This window comes from Alligator sinensis, unplaced genomic scaffold (assembly GCF_000455745.1).
Source record: "Alligator sinensis unplaced genomic scaffold, ASM45574v1 scaffold895_3, whole genome shotgun sequence".
In the NCBI taxonomy this organism is placed as follows: Eukaryota; Metazoa; Chordata; order Crocodylia; family Alligatoridae; genus Alligator; species Alligator sinensis.
The window spans coordinates 1,038,867-1,061,098 of record NW_005842210.1 but is presented as its reverse complement, the minus strand read 5'-3'; the positions used below and the strand labels follow the sequence as shown (position 1 = coordinate 1,061,098).

At 40.9% G+C, this 22,232-nt stretch overlaps 1 protein-coding gene across 2 annotated transcripts in view; it reads right to left on the bottom strand.

The window, feature by feature from the left end:
- The window catches only part of TNFRSF11B (TNF receptor superfamily member 11b), a 94,252-nt gene that overhangs the window by 2,773 nt on the left and 69,247 nt on the right, over positions 1–22,232 (bottom strand). Inside the window, exons 1-3 of one of the 2 annotated variants that reach the window (XM_006026809.3) lie at positions 16,671–16,730; positions 4,946–5,315; positions 101–295 (exon numbers count right to left, since the gene is read on the bottom strand). In XM_006026809.3, coding sequence (XP_006026871.1) covers positions 101–295; positions 4,946–5,315; positions 16,671–16,700 — 595 coding nt within the window. In that variant the 5' untranslated portion in view covers positions 16,701–16,730. Of the gene's footprint in view, positions 1–100; positions 296–4,945; positions 5,316–16,670; positions 16,731–22,232 lie in introns of those variants that run through there. The other variant, XM_006026810.3, reaches the window with a different exon arrangement.

Below are 22,232 nucleotides of genomic sequence, written 5' to 3'. Positions count from 1 at the left end.
GAGGTCTTAGCAACTGTTATGGCAGCTACTGTTGCTGCTGGTAATTTCATTTTGAGAATGTAAGAAGATATAATTTCAGTACACTTAGCATTATACATACCTATTCCACATTTTTGAGCTGATGCATCGCCGTTTCCCTGACACACGTTGTCACGAACTGCATTTCCTTTTGATGCTGTTTTAAGGCCTAGCGCACTACAGTTTGTGTGCTTCTTACAGGGTGTTTTGGATGAAGTTTCATTTGAGAAAAATCCCTCTGGACATCTCATACAATTGGTGTCACTCTCAGGGGTACCTTTAGAAAGACAAAACATGCATTCCTTTACACAGGATATATGGTGTGTGTGTTAGGTTTCATGCAAGAAAATAATGAAAAATAAAATATGACTAATTCAGAATTTTGTGCTTGCTTGCACACGTAGGAGCACTAATTTGGAAAATATATTGAGAAAAGCAAAAGAATTTTTTTAAGGAAGACGCTCATACAACAAAATTATGTTAAATACAATTTTTAAACTTCCTTCTGATTTCTGCATACTGTCACAAACTAATAAGTAGTTGACTTCTCAGATGCTCACAAACAGGATCTGTCCTTCATTTTCATCCACATAGAGTTGTGGGAAAATTCCTAACTGGGACAAATATGGGTCTGAATTCACTTCTGCAACATCTGGACTCATTAAAATTAATTATTTTGGTTGTACAAGAACCAGAATTTAGCCCATTTATTTAGGTCTGCTGGAGGCCGGGGCTTTTTCTCCTCTCCATGTGCAGCAATATAATTTAAGTACATCCTGCATATTGAAATTAAAATCAGACATCTATTGTGATTTTTCCTTCATTTCCTTAGATACGCACATTTGCTGAAGTTTCTCCAACATGCATATATATTTCTTAAATATGAAATTCTGGAGTTATACTTTATAACACCACATATTGTAAAGTTTCTAAAGATTTTACAGATACATTCCTGTTTAGCAACATGGTAATTTCAACATTATAGTTTGACCCCTCTCTCTTGGAGTAATTATATTTTTATATACTTACCTAAAACCAAATGAACATGTATAATCAGAAAAACATAAACAGATTCTACTTGTTTGAACTACCATTACATAGCATATATTTATTATCCTGGTTAAAGAACTGAGACAAAGGGACAGTGCTGTGTCATGGTGATTTAGAGCAAGAGAATTAATGTACGGGACTAATTTTGACAGTAACTGAAAAGGATTATCTTATCAAATGAAAAAAAGAAAAAACTCAGCTGCAATCAGTGCTTATCTATTATAGTTTGCTTATTCCCATTTAGCAAAGCATTTGAAACCAATGATATTTAAAGCCTATGCCTAAGGTCAAGCAGGTGCTTGACTGCTTTATTCAATAAAGATGGACTTAAGCATATGCTTAAATTCTCCTTAAGAATTAAAAACTATATTTGCATATGCAAATACCTCCATCTAGTGTATTTGAGGAGTATTTGCTCTTAAAAGCTAGATGCATAGAAGTTTGCAGGAAATAAGCAAGTCCAACTATATATATTGTGCTTCTTAGACCCCATTAGAAACAAGAGAATATGAAGCTCAGTGAGTTTTCCACTAGCCAAGAAATAAAGAATATATTGCTATACAAAGATATCATGCTACTTTGTTCTTCACATAAAAGTAAAAACAAATAAAAATAAAAACTAAAGAAAACAAGGGGTCTTACTGTTCTCATCTGAAAATCAAAAGAGATTCTGTATAATTACTTAAGAAATGATGTGTTCCCAGGAAAGAACAGTCATTATGGAAGGCGGCTGCCCTGGTAATCCGCTATGTTTTATGCAATGTGAGTGACTGGAAAAAGTACAAAAGCTGAGACAACAGAAAACTACATGTTGGACATGATTAGGCATCAGCTAGCATTGCGAAATCAGACTTTCTGGTAACTTCCCCTTGCACCAGCTGCGCCTCTTTCAAGTTTTTTCTTACAAGGCGGGACAGTGATTCTTTAAGAGGGCATCACAGCATCCTGGGGTGCTATAAGGTGTCACACAATGTTAGCAATGTTATTTTTAGAAATATGATTCATAAAGTAATGCAGCCATTTTAAATAGAAATCAAGTGTTGTGGCCTTTCTGAGTTCTTTGCAACAGAAAAAACTGCTCTGTTATTTTCCTGTAGTCAAACAGAGGTGAAAATTAAGAGATGGCATTTTCAGAAGGATGCCTTGAGTCTACTCATGGTGCCTTGGGTCTAAAAAGGTTGAGAACCACTGCTCTTGGGTGTGAAGCCAGACTTCTCATTCCAAGAACTGCTGTTTGGGTGTTTACCTGCAGGTTCCCCTTTCCTCTACATCTTCCTCGCCAGAGATGGGCAGAAAAGCAGGTAGTTTGGGAGTACACTGAAGTCCGAGACACTACAGAAATAGGGCAGTCTCTGGTGACTGCTAATCCTCTCTGCTATGCAGGCCTCCCTAGCATTAGCTTCCTTGACCTCCCGTTGACTTCTCCCTTTCTGTTTCAGTCCCTTTCTCCCTTATGGGACATAGCAGATACAAAATGCTGCCTGCATCAGTACTAATTCCTAAGTGGATTTCTGCTAATGTGAAGTACTGCCATAACACTGGGCTACACAGTGCAAAAAGCTTTTAAGCCTTGCATTTAGATTCAGTGGTATCAGATCACATAAGCTGCTCTTGCAAGCCATTTCAAAAGGACAGAAACCGTTTAAGAACAGGCAATCTCATATACCTTTACGGTGGGAAGCTCATGGGAACAGCTGTACATGTGAGATTTCAGCTGTATCCATACCTAAACAGGAGAATGGGCCCCTTGCAATTTTTACCTGCTTCAGATACAAAATCATATTAACAGTTTTAAACCCAGAGATTAAATTCCTAAACTCTTCTGCAATATTGGCTTTAATATTGGCACAATTCTAGATCCAACCAATGCCTTGTCAGTCCTTTGAAGGAATTCAAATTCTTAGTTAAAAGGACAGTTTCAAAAGTAAGAAACCTATATTATTAACATTACAGAACACCAACATTGATTAAATTAGTAGAACTAAAAGCAGCACAGAGATGTGTGACAAACAATGTGATCAATACACAGAACAAGCAACAAAAAAGTGTTAATTGCCAGAAACAACTTGCAGAGAAAAAAAAATCTACATAATCCAGGTATAGGAATAGTCTGAGGAGTGAGTATCCCAAATAACTATTCTGTGCAATGAGCTCTTTGGGATGGTTGCTACATTGACACCTTCTAACACAGATTACAGGACTGATTTCCAGAGTAGGCAGATGTTGAGGATGTATTACACATGGTATTTAGTCAGGAAGGTGACCAGTGTTGTATTGAAAGATTTATGATGAACAACAATGTATGCTTGAGTGCTAGGACTAAGATAAAGGAAACAAAATACAGTAACAACTATTACAGTAATGTTCCTCCAAGGGTCTCACTCTAATCTTGTTGGCTTCCCCTCATCTGTATTTCCAGAGAGGGAGCACTAAATAAGTGATATTACACTGTGAGGTGATGAAGGCTGGGAACAGAATTTGAATCTTGAGTATTTTTAATTCTTCAGCCTGTCCTAGCCATTGAATCACAAAGCCTCCTTATGTGGCTAATTGGGATTTTTTTTACACACTTTGGCCACATTGCACTCTGGGTTGCACCAGGGCAAAACCACTGCATTCAACGATGCTACCCAAATGTAACCGAGGACACAAGAGATTGTGTGACAGACCATTTATCTTTTTCTGGAAGACTAACTGGTCTAATATTGTGGGTGTGCTCTTGAACCGCAAGCTTCCGTTTTATTGGCCGCTGCAGTTTGAAGGACACCACACCCGCCTTCTGCCTTCAAACTCCTTTTGAGTCTTCTAAGTGGATTTCTATATGCTCTTTGTTTTAGCTCTATATTGTCCTGTTTCTAATATAGCTACACAAACTGCTACACCGTGCTGACCTACCTAACACAAGTGTGTTCAGTACTGACCTACAGTTCAAGAACCTCTAAAATGTTTTGGCTAGCATTCATAGAATAGTAACTCTTGCCTGGTGCATACAGCCAGGAAAACTATTAGGCAATTTTGAAGATTAGGGTATTTAAACTGAAAAATCTCTTAGATGTCCTCTGTTTTTCCATGTGTGCCCTTTCCTGTATTTCTTTTTTAGGTAGTTATCTATCTCAGGTGGAACACAAGCTTGCAATTCTCTTAGGCATCATTAAGCGTTGGTGCTAGACTGGGCCATGTCATGTGCAGAATGATAAATAATTTGTTTCAAAACAAGAACTTATTCTTGGCTTAACAATTTATTTTGTCTAAAATGAAGAATATGGTCCCCTGAAAACATTACTGTAATCTTTATCCCTCCCAGACACGCAGCATATTACCAGCTTGTCTGAGAAAGAAATAGTTGGCTGTTTTTTTGATGATAATAATGTTTTCCCTAAGAGTTCTCATTTAAGAGGTTGGTAATTAATTACTACCACATATTGTTCTGACTTTAGTGCTACATTAATATTGTTATACTTATGCTTTTGGTATTATGTCAGTTAATGCTTCTGGTGTTTGTCAAGATATACAGGTGCTTGAAGCAGCAGAATTCAAAATGAAAAACATTATTATTTATCACACATAAACTACACTCAGGATAATGTTCCTTTAAAAGAGGTAATTCATCATGTTTCTCATTAGAGTGCAATTTGCTACATTTGGTACTGCCATTAAGTTATATATTACAGTAGAAGCACAGTATTCCATTGAGAACTGGTCCTTTGGCTGTAGTCCAAAGCAATGTTAGAAAGGTAACAGGTTCAATTGACTTTACAATTTACTACCCTGTAATTTCACCTGGACAAGCTTGTTTCCTAATCTTGAAGTGCCACAACTCTTCAGTGCTCTGAATGGCACTAATTCATTTTGTTGTGTATTGAAAACAGATACGTACCTGGTTGGACAACACCAGATCCAGGAGGACATTCTGTGTGTTTTAAACAAAATTCTAGGTCGAGATATCTCCCTTCAATGCATTCACAGATGCGGTTCTGTGTGCTGTTGCATTCTTGCTTAACATACTGTAGCTCTTTGCATACCACACTGCAGTATTGGCATTCATCATTGCTGTTCCAGTCCTCGGAGTAGTACTGATCTGGACATGGTGAGCATTCAGTTTTCCTTGTAGCTGTACAGTGCTGTTTTAAATATGTTCCAGGAGGGCACAGGTCACACATCAGTTGACGAGATGTAGCTGGATCATAATGGAGGTACTTTGGGGGAGAGGTTTCCTGGGTGGCCCATTTAATTGAAATATCCAAGAACTAGCAAGAGGAAAATAAAATATCGGTCTCTTTAGTCCTACAAGGCAGCACAATCACAGAAAAGCCTACAATTTCACTTATTTGATTAGGCACCTTATGTCTATCTCTTTAATGCCACTGTGGTGAGACACATGCTATACAGGTTTCCCTCGCCAACCATGGTTTTGCCAACCACGGTTTTGAGTATCCATCCTTAATATTCTATATACCATTTTGGCTACCGCAGTATACAGTTTTGAGTGACCACGGTTTTCTGCGGCTGCAAATCAGCCCGCCACCTGCCATTTTGCTCATAAGCCTTTTGTCTTGCCAACCATGGTTTTGCCAACCACGGGAACCTTCAGGAACCTAACCCCAGCGGTTGGCGAGGGAAACCTGTAGTAATATATGAGATCCTAGCTAACTTCCCGACTCTTGCATACCTGTATTATTATAGTAAATTATTTAAAAATAATCCACCATTCCACACTGAAACTATATTAAAATGTTCTCGGACCAACAAAATCCAGACGCAATACAGGCAATTCAATGACAAGATTTGATGTTTTATCACTCTACTTCCCTGGGCCTATTCATTACCTAATTTACAGTCTCATCCTGCAAATGCTTACTTGCTTAAGTAGCTGTGTGCAGGATAGGGCTTGTAGTTTGTGAGTTTTGTGGGAAAGGGGCTGTGGGTACCAATTCTTCTCTCTCTCATATCACTGGAACTTCAGTGGACAAGGAACCTGCCCCCTGCTTCCCTAGCTGAAGAGCTGATGCCCTGATTTACTGGAATTACTCCTGATACACATTATTACGGGAGGAAAATCAGACCTTCCAGAAGTGGTAAATATCTTATTGTACAACTGAACCACCTTCATTATGCTCAGATTTAAAAAAAAATGGCTTGCAGCATTCCTGTGGGCACTTTCAGAGGACAAATCCTTACAATGTATAATTTTATTGCCAATAAAACAAATATAACAGCATGGTTTTGTTTTTACAAAGTGCCTTGGTTTAATCCAGCACTGAAATCTCGGCGCTTCAAAGACAGTATGCAGCAGCTACTTCCCATCAAACAGGAATGCTGTGCAGTATTTTGAGGTAGATGTGAGGAATGCTGCAGTTAACAAATTGCGAGGAGAAAGTAATCACACAAAGCTGGAATGGGCTACAACACTAAGGTTAATGCTTTCTGTCACAGAAGTTTGGCGGTACAGCTTATCCAAAGTGCAACAGCAACTATAACATTACAAATACTATGCTGGTGCATTGGTTCTACACTTGGGAGAGGCACAACCTAATGTATAGTCAGATCAGCTTCCTGCAGGAGCTTACGTTTTTCTTGTGGGTCTCAGCAAGTATTGATCTGGGATGACCCTGCTTGGCTTGTGAGATGCCTGGGATGTATTATCATTTGGGCATCCAGTTACAAATGTTGTTTTGCAGTTTCTCTGATGCTTTATAAATGAAGTGAGCTCCTTGTTTACTCCACTGTATGTTGTGCTGTGGCACACAAGGTCACTGGGTAGGAACATGGCCTTGGGATATGTAATTCAGCTCTGGCCAAATGTTGTGCATTCTGCTAGTTGCTTCTATATTTCACATCTTGTTGGTTTTATAAAATATTTGGTTCGGATATTTTCCCATGTATTAAAGGCTACACAAGCAAAACTCACATTGATACTAGTTTTGAATTTGTGAACAAGAGTGCAAGCGAGCTGTGGACACATCACCACTACTTAACATTTAGGCTTCAACACAGATATCACATTGGAATGGCTTTTAAGGCATGTCCACGTTGCATTGGACAATGCTAGAGAGCACTGCCAGGAAAACACAGCAGTGTCAACTTGCTCCTGTTTTGCCTGTACCAAGCATTAGAAAATTGTGACATAGTCATTTCTGGTTCACACCCATGAACCTCACAAGGTCTCAGGTGTGCTTCTTAGAACAGACACACTGCAGTTTTGGAACTTGGTACAAACATGATTTCATGGCGATACACTCAGTATGTTGCAATGTTTGCCCCAAATTTCTGAACTCCTGGTAGGGATCAATAAGATTTCTCTGCCTCCCCTGAGAAATCCAGCTTTCATTAGGGAAATTATGGGAGAAGAACACAGCTTTCATTGATTCATTCTTAGATTTTGAAGGCCAGAATTTTAGATTTCAAAGCCACGTTAAATCTACTAGTCAGACATCCTATGTAACCTGCGCCACACTGTTTTATGATTCACTCCTGTACTGAACCCAGTAACAGGTGCTTAACTAAAGCACATCTTCTAGAAAGGCAACCTTCATGTGAAGACTTCAAGAGATGGAGATTCCACCATCTTATCTATTTTGTTCCAATACTTAATCACCCTCCCTGGTAAACAGTTAAGTCTTACTTCAAATTTTAATTTGTCTTGATTGTGCAGCTCTATTTCTCTTAAGTGTCTGGATCTGTTTCACAGCATCTATTTAACCAGAGAGTGAAGCACATTTTTGAAAAATGAATGGCTCTCCATGAATGGCTCTTGGTGAACCATGTATACACCCTTGGTAAACCTCAGGCTATTACTCTAGCAATAAGGAAGTCCTGATAATCCCATCAATCACTGATGCTAACAGGCAGGTTTCCCTTTAACATTTTTTTTTAAATTATTATTCAAAAGAGAGACCATTTAGGAAAAATGAAACTCCCTACTTATAGATTCCAAGACTTGCATGGACATATTCTTTTCTAGTATGTTAGAACAACACCAGACTGCAATGTAAGGCGCAGATATTGAATTACAGCCATAATCCACATGCTTTAGATGTTTATGGAGCCCTGAGAGATTCAGGTAACTCTGCCCAAATGGGAAGCTGGCATTGGGTGAAAATTATTATGTGGTACAAGTGAAAATTACAGCTGCTCCCAAGTAAAGACTATGAAGTCTCTCTACTGTGCAACATATTTCAACCCTGCCACCAGACAAGACTTCTCTTATGGCCACATTAGAATCCTATGTCTGTCTTGCCATTTACTATCTCGCTGCACAGGCAGGAACACATTTTCAGGTACTTTTGTGCATCCAGATTTTTTATGGCATTTGGCAGCCAGAAGCTCCCACTGTGACATTCATGTTGAATGAGAAGAGAAGGATTTGGCCCACTGGCACTGCTGTCAGTTTCCATAGGAGATCACACAGAGGAGACATTAGAAATGGTGTTGTAGGAGGGGTCCACAGTTTAAAAGAGCTCAGATCCCATAATCAGAGTCAGATGGTATAGAGGTTGGTGGGGAAGAAGAGGCCACTAGGTGAAATTTTAAAGCAATTCCAGCTGTGTTCAAAATGGAGTTAGTTCAGATTTTAGCTAAATTTAAATGTAAAAGGTACCAAGGTGGGTAAATATATTAAAAAAACCCCAAAACTTATAGTAAGCATAGATGCACATTGATTCCGCTGAACAGAACCTGTAATAGTTTAAATTAAGGTATAAAATAGAAATAATAATAGCAGAAAAACAGACCATTCACACCAGGTGTTTTGTTTCTTTCTTTTTTTTTTTAAAGAAAGACCATCACCACTATCCTCTTTCATTCTCAGAAACACATGATGTCTAGATGTAATAAAGTGCAATCAGTCATTGATGGAGCTGTATTTATGTAGCATCACAGTGTTCTATTTTTAAAGTAATTATTTTGAAAGATATTAAGCCAACTCTGCAGCCATAAATGGAATTGTTATCTGGAAACCTATTAAAGTTACTATCACTTAATTATGAACAGTTCTATGCTATCTATTACAGGTTTTATATAGAATCTGATTCCCTGGGCAATTTACAAAAATACTGAAAATACACAAAAAAGGCCCAAGATGGAAGCAGACAAATGTACTCAAAATACCAAAACCCAACCATTTTAGATTAAAGATAAAAAACATACTACACATCCAAGGCATTCTGGTTATGGCTGCGTAAATTGGAGGCCTAATTTTAGTCTCCTAAATCCACATTCAAGCAGCTAAATAGAAGTGTCCTATTTTTCAGAAATGTTATAGTAATATCTGCATACAGTCCTTGCCCTAAAGAGTTTACAGGCATTGTTTCTGCTTAATGTTGGCTCATTCCTAGCTAGATATGCAAGGTGATTTATATATAGTACAATCCACTCATCCAGATAATAGTATTCAGGTGAAAGGCCTTTTCCTAGAAGTGGGGTGAAATATATTAAACAGTCTCTGCCTTATAACGCCCCCTTCTACATGTGCTACATGTATCACATGATTATCAGATTAAATGCAAAATTGATTTAGATTGGCTACACATGCAAATGAACTGTCATACTATTAAAAGGTCCAACCAGCTATAGAGTTAGAGCTGGAAAATCTGTAGTAATTTCATAGCTGGTTTCTATCCAGATTTAATTTGCACATGTAGCATAGCTATGCCCCCATGGCTGGAAGCCCCATCAGCACTTGGGCGCACCATGAGTTACGGTGGGTAGAATCTCATCAGCCGACAGGACGCCCATTGCAGCAGTGACCCATGTGCTGCTGCAGATGGAAGTCCTGTCAGCTGATGGGACTCCAATCCATGGTGGCTCCTGAGATGCTGCTATAGATGAGAGTCTTGTTAGCTGACAGGACTCCCATCTGCACAGCAGGAGCCAGTGCAGGGGAAGCCTGGGATCATGATACTGGGCTCCCCAATGCTGGCGATAAGGTATGATAGGAGCTGGTGCTGGATACCACAATCATGCCTCTTGCCATACACATGTGCCATGGCAGGAAGTGTGATTGTGTGGATCATGCACTAGATCTTATCACGCCTTTACCTGAGTCTCTAGAAGGGCTTTAAGAAATAGCCCTGTTACCATACATAAAAACATAACCTATATATTGAATCAGCTGTATTGATGACCTAGGACTGCAAATGATGGAAAGACAAAGGTATAGCTTCACTCAGTGAGCTAGGCTTATTCATGGTAACTGAAGATACAATCTTTCATCTGAACTCTAAAGTTACATTTGATGGCTTCTTTTTTTTGAAGAACAAGAAAAGGTGTTGCTCTGAAAATGCTCAAAGGTTAATGGATAGAAGAACTGGCCCGCTGTCTTCATTCACACAGTTAGAGAAAAGATTGGAAGTTCAACTAAATTTTATTTTAAGCAATGACAATTTGTTCTGTTGTGAACAATACCAAGCAATACCAAAGCTGAAAAATTTTGGAAGAGTGTTGTAAGGGAAAACAGATCTTTAGTATATTTTTTTACAGTTGGATATTAGCCTTTTAACATTTTCCACAGTCTATTCCACAACATATGAAGGGTCAAATTATAGACTGTTAAATTGCTGTGATACTATTGGCTTCAATATGGCACAACTGAATGCAGAATTCAGCCAAGATCATACTATCTCTTGCCATTTTACCACTAAATGTGTACCTCAGTCTGAAGGAAAAAATGGTCTGGTTTCAAATTATGGAAGTAATGGTCCAATTGTAATGAACAGATACTTAATTGATTCTTTAATCTCTGAGAAACTGCAGTTGGGTCTACCACAAGATATGCCCATGTCATACACTCAACAGTTGTCTGGGACACTGTAAGTAATTGCTGCTCCAGTTTGAATTCTTTATTTTTTGGAAGCGTGAAGAGAAGGGCTCTTAGGATAACCAGGGAAACTGAGGGCCTATCTGGGGAGTAGAGACTAAAAGAGCTCAGCTTGTTTAGCCTGGAAGAACAAGGGCTATTCTCTATAAATACAACAGGGACACAATCACAAAAGTAGGAAAAAAGAACAAGTTAAGTTAAAGGACTATGTTGACAAAAGAACAAATGAGGAAAAACTTACTATGAATAAACATAAGCTGGAAAACAGAAGAATCACTCTCACCCTCACAGGAATGAGGGTCTGGAATAGCCTTCCACTAGCAGTAGTTGGAGTAAAAAAATAACCTAGTATTAAGACAGATCTTGACACATTTATGAACAGGATTATGTGATTGCCTGCAACAGCTGATGTTTGGACTCTATGACTGAGAAGGTCCTTCTGGTGGTATATCCCTATGTTTCTATGTGTAGTTACTTCTGGATCACAGTACTGAAGTATTAGTTCAGGAGAAGGAATAAATTAGAGGCAACACTGACCTACTCTGTATGATTGAATGAGCAAGTTATGATGATTGCTATTTAGTGCTTCTACCAGACACAGGCTTTGAAAACTTACTGCAGAGAAACATAAGAGACAAAATATTGGACAAGTTCCTGACAAGTATTGCTGTTGGCTTCTTGGGTATCATAAAATAGTAGGGTTGGAAAGGACCTCAGGAAGTCATCAAATCCAACCCCATGCCAAAGGCAGGATCATCCTTGACTAAACCATCCCAGTCAAACATCTGTCTAGCCTGGTCTTAAAAACATTCAAGGATGGAGACTTCACAACCTCTCTGGGTAGCCTGTTCCAGTGCTTAACCATCTCATAGTGAGAACGTTTCTAATAGCCAACCTCTGCTCCAATCCTCCATCCTCTGCTTCAGTTTGAAACCATTCCCAAGTCCCCTTGTCATAGCCCTTGCTTTTCAGACCAAGGAGTTCTGGGCAAGGCTGTTCACCAGATGCATTTGCTACTTCTTAATTACCGCCCAGCAGACCCCTGGAAAACGGTCCATCCAATTTGCAGAAGCTTATTCGCCTACCTTGTCCTTCTCTCTCTGAAGGCAGTGGAAATACTCCTGCTGGCCTAAATGGTGAGGGAGTGAAAAACTAAGGCCGAAAACTGGACCAACATTTACTTCACATCAAATTAGCCCACTGCCAGAAGCCAGAGGAAGTCATTCTTCTAGAACAGTGTTAGGTTTATGTAGGTAGGGTTCATTACTTAACCTCCTGTGTGTAGTTTAGCAGGTCATTCAAAGCAAGTCATACAAGATTAAGAAGCAATCCGTTGACTGTCACGCAACATGGATATTATTTACAGCAACATTTTTTCCACATACACTTTATATCGCCATGCACAAAGTAGTCAGAGGAGTTGCCAAATGCAACAAAAGACATTTCTACAGTTCTCTCTCTTCATGCCTTTATTTTTCTTTCAAAAGCATCTTCTAATGTGATCATATTACTTTATTTCAGACCTTGGGCATGAAAAGTAGCACACGCCCTTTCCTTTCATCATTATATGTAAGACAAATAGCTGCTTGCTTGTTTCTGTTAAATTAGAACGAACTGTATGACAAAACACACAAAACAAAAATCCTTCAAGCATCATTCCCTTAAATCACTGCTTTGTGGAAGTAAAGAAGGTGGTTTTTCAGAGTATGAAAATATTATTATGTGTCTTGGCTTTGTGGTTTTAGTTGGCAGACCAGAGGAGAACATTTAATTTACTGAAAGAGATAAATTTGTCTCTGCTTGAAATTTCAAGTCCATCCTCAGGCATATTTTCCTGCTCAATAAATAATTATTCTCACTTTGTCAAAAATGCTGCCAGTGTGTGTAATGAACTCAAAGTAAAATCTCACAACTCTACTTCATTTTTTAACAGAAAATATTTTGATGAAGCCAAAACAGAAGGCCAGCTTATGCCACCCAATCCAAAGCAGATTCCCAGCTAAAATGAATAGGTAGGTCCTGCTTCTAAACTAATGGTATAATATGACCACCAGTAGACACCAAAATTAAATCTTCACCTATTTTACCTCTAAATCCTACTGACTTCAAAGATTTCATTAGGACTATTTACCTTAGGTAAGGCAAACAGGGCTTGAATTCCCAGGGGAAAATCTTCCTCTTGAACTCATTTCAAAATTAGCTTATGTCTTGAGCATGAATACCAACAGACCTTGACAATTTTATCCCCCCTACTATAACTGCATATGCTGCTTTTATTTATAGGCATGTCTAATCCTTTTCAAATCTTGCTAAGTTTTTTATCCACAAAATATCATACAATAGCAACTCCTAAGGTTTCATTCTACATTGTGTAAAAATGTTTTATGTAGCCACTTTAAATGTACCTCACAGCCTCACCCCCATGCACATATTACAGTTATTCTCAAAGTAAAAAAAATGCTAATTCCCATTGGATTCCAATTTTATAATCTGGAATACCTTTAGCTCTGGAAGCAGACAAAGAACACTTAACATCTCTTTCCATCTGCATTAAAAAGCAACATCAATTACTTCATTTAACACTGACATTATAGATGTGTCATAACTCTTGTGTTAAAAAACCTGAAGTGTCTCAATTACTGCTATGCTTGCTTTTGAATGGCAACTATTTCCTTTGGAGCTGTTCCTCAGTTTTTTAAGTAACATCATCTCCAAAGAAATGGATGAAAACTGAAGGCCGAAGTCAATTCAGAGTATCAACTTCTAAGTGGGGGATTGTTAAAGAAGTGCAGAACTGTACACATCTAACAGTCCGCAAAATGTTTCTGGTTTCTTTCTTTTTGGCTTGCACCCTTTCTGTTTCAGGGTGTTTGGACTAACCCCGCAAAAGAAACTCACCTGAAATCATGGTGTTTGGCTTGTTTTGGGATCAAACCCAAGCAGGAGTATGGTACTTTCTACACAACTGTGTGATTCAATGCAAGTTCAGCACAAACTCTGAAAACCTTTTGGAAAACCAAGATCAAGTGTCAGCTCTTCAGTAAAAGCTAAACCCAACCAATTTTTACTTGAAAAGGAAGATGAAGAGAAAGGGCAAAAAGTTAACTAACCAACCAAATTTCTCTGGAAAGGTCTATTTTGTTTGCAATGTATGTATTAATCTCAAGAATACTACCCACCTTATAGCAACATCAAGATTTCTGGGATAACCTAAACCTGACCTGTCCCAGGTACGTTCTGAATAGGGTTATTAATAATGTATCAGCTGTCTGAAAGCATAGTGTAAACAACACCAAATACAGACATGGTCACTGCCAGTTAGTAGTAATCCTATTCATATTCAGCATAGAAACTAAATCATAAATTAAGAGAAATATAAACGGGAAAGCATCAAAGTTGCTACAATGGATGAAAACAATGCATCTAGTTAGAGTTACAGTGATCTCTCCCAAATGTTCTTCTGGTAACTTCAGTGTTTTATTTTTAACAAATAAACAAACATACAAACAAATTTAGGGGCAAAAAAAAACTTAAACCCTGGATGGCTGCAAAACTATTACTGCCTACACACAAGAGACCAGACAGGCACGCCAGGAAAAGGATGTCACAGGCATTTACAGATCCAAAATAGAGAGGTCAATCTTAGGGGACAGCCTAGGTTAGGAGGCTAGTAGGAGGACACAGTCTTCCAGCTCATGGCCACTTGTTCACATTCAGTCCTCTCCTTCAGTGATTGATGGTCTATTTGCTGGCAATACTAGTCTAGCAGCAACAAAACCACATGCACATACATGCACACATCCTACCACAACCAGCTCCTGCCGCTCCTTCTGTTCACATTTCTAAAGAGATCCTAGAAGCACCCACACCACAACCTGGGCATACCATGCATCACTGAACATGCATATTAAAAAAACCCCCAAACTGTGAATCTCATTACAGAGCTCCTTGGTCTGCTGTCCTAACTTTTTGGGGCCTTTCAGCACAAATAGGAAGATTAAAATATTAGGTTCACCACCCCTAATAGAGACAGGGCTAAATGAAGCTTATGTTTAATTTTACAGTAAACTATTATTTTATAAACTATACCAGTTTATTACTTTCACAGTCTACTGAGAATGTACTACATGAAAATGGTTCATATAACACCACTCTATGACCAACACAAATAGGATGCCAATTTGGTAATGAGTTATTGCTGACATCCCAAAACTGACTTCCTGTGTTTGTACACAAAAATGGCACAATACCGTAAGTCCCAATTCTCAAACTTCCCAAACCCAATTCCCTCCATTCCCAAACTAATTCCCAAACCTTTTCTTATTGCGTCCCTCTTTCCGGATTTACCAGCTTGCCACATACCCCTACCGGCATACATTTTATATTTAACCCCTTAAATGCCAACTATTATTATAATGAAAATTAAATCTGCCATTGCACGATTTCTCCTGTGTACCCCCAGAGATGTCTTGTGTACTCCCTGGGGTACATGTACCACTGCCTGGGACCCCTGCCATAAGTGAAATGGTAAAGCTTTACACTTACATTTCAATTGCCTGGCCACAACCTAATATTTCCTCTTAGTTCTGTACCATTAATTACTTGTGTTTATTTTTAAAAAAAACTCTTTGAGGAAACTCTATGGCAACTAATACCATAATTACACATCACAACCTGGACGTTTTGTGATTCAGTGGATACAGGAAGAGCTTTCAGAATCAATCTAACTCACTTCTAACTGCCTTAGAGGTCACCAGGACATTAATGCCACCCACTTGCTAAGAGAGTCTAGAAAAAAAATTGTACACACAAACATTATAGTCTATTTTGAATGTTACTTGCTTGTTTATTAAAAAAAAAAAAAGAACCTAAATAATATAAATGGATAGTACAAGTCTGTAAAAAGAATAAAAACTGTGTTTAACTCCTATGAAGCTAAACACATTAAACACCAATTCCAATGATGTTTTAGCGCTCAGACTTCTAGAGGTCCAATTACACCTAAGCACTAAGACTTCTAGAGGTGATATTTTTTTGTTTTGTTTTAAATACGACTAAAATGAAGAGTCACCTATGAGACGAGGGGTGTGTAAGAAACTGGGTGACACAAGCTTTCCCAGTGGTTGACACACAGCCTACTCCTGGAAGCTACTAATTCATCAGATGCTTGCTGCCTTTCAGTGGTCAAAAGAAGGACTTGAAAAATCTCATTTGTGCTCCGGGTACAGTATCCCGGTTGTAGCCATACTAGTCTAGAGGAAAAGGCAATCAGGACTCGCAGTAGACATGATCTCTTTTCTTAGACCAACAAGATTTTGGCAAAAAAAAATAGTCTTTCATTGCAAGCACGCTATTCATTTTTTTTTTTTTTTTTTACGTTTTGCAAAAATATGAATAGCTTGCTTGCAATGAAAGACTATTTTTGGCCAAAATCGTGTTCGTGTAAGAAAAGAGATCATCTCTACTGCGAGTCCGGCTTGCATTTGTGCGCGCAGCATTTTTCTCAGGACCTGCAGCTACGGACCTGTCATCACGAATAACTCACCAGCCCTGCGTGCTGGGAGTAAGCACAGATGGAGCTCAGGCGAGAGCGCCCCGCGCTTTCTGAAGCCCATTTCCAGCGGGTGTGTCTGGCACCCCAGAAGCGCGAGGCTGGCCCCATAGCGCAGGGGAGGAAAGTCAGCGCGGACGCGGACGGTCACGCCTGGCCACCACAGCCCGCGGCCATGAGCGGGTCCCGGTGTCCGGGGCCAGCGCAGAGGAGCCCCCAGCCCTCGCCCTGCCTTACCACAAGCGCGCAGCACAGGACGCGGTTCATGGCGGTCGGGGCAGGAGCGCTCCGGCGCGGGACGCCCCCCCCCCCGCCCCCCCCTCCCCGCCTCTATATATAGCGCGCTGCAACAGGAAGCCGCGGGTCGCTCCTACCAAACTTTTCTTTTTTTTTTTTTTTTTTTTTTAAAGGAACTGTTTTTTTTTTTTTTTTTTTTTTTGTTTTAAGGAACCTGTGCAAGGCGATGACTTCACGCGACCGCAGGCTGGAAACACGCGAGGGCGGGTCCGTGTCCCCGCCCCGCACCTGGGGCCAGCCCCTGCCCCGCGGGGTGCCCCGCACCCGCCCCCGCACCCGCACCCGCCGCATAGGGAGCGAGTTGCCTGAATGGGAGACTCGGATGCACACGCGGGGTTAGGGCTGGAGAGGACAGGAGCCACTGCCAGCTCCCTGCTCTGGGCAGGACAGGCTGGCCGGGCCAGCACTCCCGGGGACATCACATCCCCGTGGGTCTGGCCGGCGGGGGATGCTGAGAGTCACCCCGGAGATCAAGGATAGGGCATTCATTAAAATCAAAATTAAATGTTGAATCTGGCGTGTACAGTAGCCCAGCGGGCATGCACGCCACGTGGCGGGGGGGCGGCGGTGGCAGCGGGGGCGTGAAGGCGGTGGGCAGGAAGCTCTTACAGGTGGCTGGCAAACACTGACCGGCAATCAGCAACTGCCCACAGACGTGTTGGCAGCGGCTTGAGGCGATCAGGGACCAGCCGCAGATGCTGCCGGCGGTGTCGGCGGCGAGGGGATGGGGGGAGGTGAGCGGCGAGCACCCACAGGGGCCACCGGCAGTGTCAGCGATGCTTTTTCACAGGGGGTGCACCACCAATCTCAGGGAGTGCACGTGCACCCACATATACCCCCAAGTGTCACTAATGCCAGTGGGTTTTTAAAATGTCATAGTAATGTGTGTTTGCCTTACTGATGTAAAGTCATTAATGTCATGGCATTGTGCGATGAAGCCTCCAGGAATAGATTCAAACAGAGCTGGCAACCCTATAGGAAGACTCTGGGGAACATCCCCCCAGCCCCACAGATCTAAATGAGAGGAGTGAGGCGGCCTTTTCCTATCACAGCCACTCCCTGGGCAGTCCCTGACATGGATCCATGGGCCCTGCCACATGTTCAAATGGGCGCAGGATAGAAACCAGCTGCAAAGTTGTTGCATGTTTTCAAGCACTAACTTTGTAGCTGGTTGGCTCTTTTTGTAGCTGGACAGTCACTTTTATGGCATGGTGATGAGTTCACATATTCGGCCTGTCTACATTTATTGCATCGTTCACCTGTGAATAATATATGTAACGTGTGGCAGGGGTCTGAGTCTCACCGCTGGCTTCTCCCTGTGTAGGGCCAGAGCTAACTTGACATTAAACTCACTGCAGCTTTCTGAGTTTCATAGTTTCATAGTTGTTAGAACCTTACAGATCATCAGGTTAATTTGGGCACTTGGGCAGGAAAGACTGCTGGGATCAGATGACCCCAGCAAGATGGGCATCAAAATGTTTTTTGAAGATCAGCATGGCGATTGACCTCTGACCTTCTCCTCCCCCCCCCCCCCCATTGGCTCTGAGTGTTGCAGTTTTCCCCCTTCTTGATTTGACTCACAACACTGCAGGGTTGAATGGAAACTGGGAAGGAAAAAGCTTATGTGGCTGACAGGTCCTCCAGTCAGAGGGTCCATTTCACTCTGGTAATGGAGGTGACCCTGAAAGCAAAGTGAAGAAAGTATATCTTCATCCTTCTCCCACATGCAACTACTCAGGATAACTAGCAAACCTCCTGCCAAATTGATATTAAGGCAAAAGATAAAGACGTTCTGTATTAAGCCCTTCAGCATCCCATATACAGTGTAAGCACTGAGGAACATGAACCAAGGAGAGTTCATTTGCAAGTGCCTCAGTTTGAAATCTCTGGGTTTAACCCAATCTTGTGAATTGTGTTTGAATATCTAATGGTGCTAACATTGTGTGGCACCCCTGAAAGGGTCTCAAGGCAGTCTAAGATGTCATGGCACCGTGGCTGAGAATCACTGGACTACATCATTTAGTTCTGAAGACTTAGGTAAAGCAAAGCTTTCAGGGTGTTCCACCTTCCTGAAAGGGAACAGAAACCCAAAATACGACAGCACCCATATGTGTCGAAGGTGTGTAAAGCTTACCTCTCCCAACTGGGAAAGAATGGAATGAAAAGTACTAAGCTCTCATTTAGCTCCAGATTACTGATAGTATACACCTCTAATACGAGAAGAATAGAACGGTGTAATTGGAATTCAGTGTAAGAGCATCTTTGTGCTTTATATGGCTGAATTAAAACTTACTGAAGGAAGTCTTCCCATTTATTTCAGTGGGCTGTGGATCAGACTCTGTCTTCCCATCACTAGCTGCCAGCCAGGAATACTCAGGCACTATCCCCATACAGATATCACAACAAAGCTTCTAGAAGCCAATGCAAGCATGTATTATTATAGCTCAGAAGGCATATACTAGCAGTTTATTATTCAGCGCCTATCAGGGCAGAGATCAAAGTGTCTTTCACAATGGAAGGCACTAACACAAAGTTTAAAAAAACATTTTAAAAAACTGTTCAGCTTCAAGTGTGGTTATGGTCAGAAAAATGACAATACCAAACTGGCATCCTCCTCAACAGATCTGCTCCCTGTGTGTCCGTGCGGTATCAAATGTGCTGATTTTAGTGAAAAAATATTTTATTACTTCTTATTCCCAGTAGCACTGAAAAGCTATCACAGCTCTAAGAAAGAGATCTGGATTCTCTTTGAGACCACTCATCCTAAACAAAATTGTTAACCAAGTTCCACATGAAAAGCCAAAGTATGCCTAATTTAGTGAGGACAATACGTTTCGACAGGTGCAAAGCAGACAACATTTTGCTTATGGATTTTAATAGGTGATAATACTTGAACCTGCAAGTTTCACATATCTCAAGGCAAATCTGTGGAGATGCCAGTTAGGTGGGACGAAGTATTTATACTTCTATACCAAGCATGTTTGATTTTGAAACCCTGAGTAGGCAATAAATATAGGATCCCACTCTTGAAAGTAGAACCACGCTTTAACAAGGTTTAAACTGCAGTTAGAATGTTTTCCCAACTCCCTGCAAGCCTCCCCACTTTGCCTTTGGGAATTAGTTAGGTTGTGCTTTGCAAGGCAAAGAATCACAGGACAAGGTAGCAAACCCTGTAATAAAGACGTGGCCACTGCTTTCAGCATTGTTCAACAGAAACATGTAACTACACACCATAGCAGGGTAGGAAGACTTATAAATTTATTTGTAAAAGCAAGCTACCTGTTCTTCCTTAACACAGTTTGAGAAGTGGTAAAAGGTGCTTTTGCATCAAGATTTCCTCTTTTTACCATAGTTTAACATTGTCAACACTTAAATAAAGAAAGCAAATTGTTTTTACTAGAAAGATCACTGTATTTTTTTTTTAAAGTAATACAAGCCAGTTATTTACTCCATACAGGAGCAAAAAAATGTTAGTTGCAAATGTTAAATCAATACATAAAACTTCTATATTTCAGGGTAAAGAGTGATCTTTGTTATGCAGGTTGAAATTTTTTAAAATACAACACATCTTTTGCAATATAATGAAGTGTTTTGGGTGGGATAGCGGTTTATTTATTGGTTTAGTAGTAGTCATATTCTGACTCCAATATTTGTCTTTCCTTAGTTCTCATTCTCAGTATTTGTGTTACTGTCTTGGATGTTATGATTGTTATAAATCTTTTTTTTTTTCCTGTGCATCATTATAGTAACTAGGTCTATAAATGGGTCTGCTCTTTAAGCCTGTCTGCTACCTGGAAAAACTCACAAGTCCAGACCAGTGACTCGATGCTAGCAGGTGAATGAAAGCTGGATAGCTGAGTCATCCCAATATATCAATGAGATATGTGTTGAGCTCAGTCAACAAAAAGTGGGAAGATTCTGGCTTCTGGCAGTTACTATTCACCACACGTAACTTTTAAAAAACACTAAGAGCTTTCTCATTAACAGATTTATGTCACATTATGGGGAGGGAAGATCATAAAAAAATAAATCACCATTGAAAGCAAGAGAAACTGTGAGAAAAAGGCAATTTGGCATTCTGCTAAGAGTAAGTCACTACAACAGCCCCTAAAAATGAGCTATTCTATTAAAGCTATAATAGGTGATAATCTGAAATGTATCAGAAAACTCTGAAAACAGAATATTGAAGAAACAGCAGCCTGTTAGATCAGGAGAAAAGGTAACAGGACACATAACATGCAATGCATTTCAGGTTATGCCACTGAAGTAGAGCGACCACAAAAATAAAACTCCACTTGTAAAACTTAGTGTCTCAGTCTGACTCTGTACCTCTCCAGTGTAACTCAGGAGTAAGTGCCAAGGGAATTATTTTGATCCATGCCTAAGTATACAGAAAAAAAAAGAAGCGGTACCTTCACAATTATTAGTACCATGAGCAAAACTTAAGTCTTGCTGTAAGACAAAACTAAGGTTAAAGTAAATTGGTAAACTACGTGGGTCTACTTGTTTCACCTGTGTAGTGGGGTTGGTGTGTGGGGTCAGTCCAAGGGTGTGATCCCACATACCCAAATCTGGCCAGCACCAGCCCAATGCTGAGAGGCAGCTTGCAGTAGTCAAGGGGCACTGATTACGGGTTGACTGGACCAAAAGAAAGCCAGACTTGGGCCATGTAAGCCCAGAGCTGGAGCCGGTCAGGTAGCCCAGCCAGGAAGTCTGGAGCTCCTGGCGGGAGAGCAGCAGGGCTTCTGAACTGACAGTGGAACTGGAAGGAAGCAACTCTGCAGGCCTGGGGACAAGGGAGAGTTACTGGGGGCAGAGAAAGGCTAGTTTATGCCAATAAAGACCAATAAAGTGGTCTTTATTTTATGTTAAAACCAGTGAGAGTTTGGCTGTCTGCCAGGGGGCTGAAATGTTTTTAAGTTAAGTTGCACTGGTGGTTTAGTCTCAAGCCCTGCTGTGGGAAGGCTCAAGGCCTACCCAGAGAGCTGGTAGCCCAGAGAGGGGCTAAGAGCAGGACCAGAGGGTCCATGAGCCCAGTGAAAGGGGGGCTATAGCCAGGGACTGCTAGGGCTGGGGTGTTGGGTTACCCCAAGTGGCCAGAAGCAGGGCCAGGGCCCAAGAGGGGCCACTGCCATAAACCAACTCCAGGGGGCATATCAGATCATGGAGCCTGGAGGTCTCAACTGGCCTGAGAATGGGGCCAAGGCTCAGGAAGGGCCGGAGGCCCAAGAGGGACCACAGCTGGGGACTGTCAGAGCTGGGGAGCCTGGAGATCTCAACTGACCCAGGATCAGGGCTAGGGCCCAGGAGGACCCAAATGGCCAACAGGGACCACTACCAGAAACTGATAGGGTCAGGGATCCACAGGGGGGGCTGGAGCCTAGAAGCCAAGTCTGATACCATGGGCCTGGGCTAAAAGGCACAATGAGAGCACAGGAGGAGGCTGATAAGGCCAAGACCCATACAAAGTAAATTATGATACAGTAACACCTGTGAGGCATG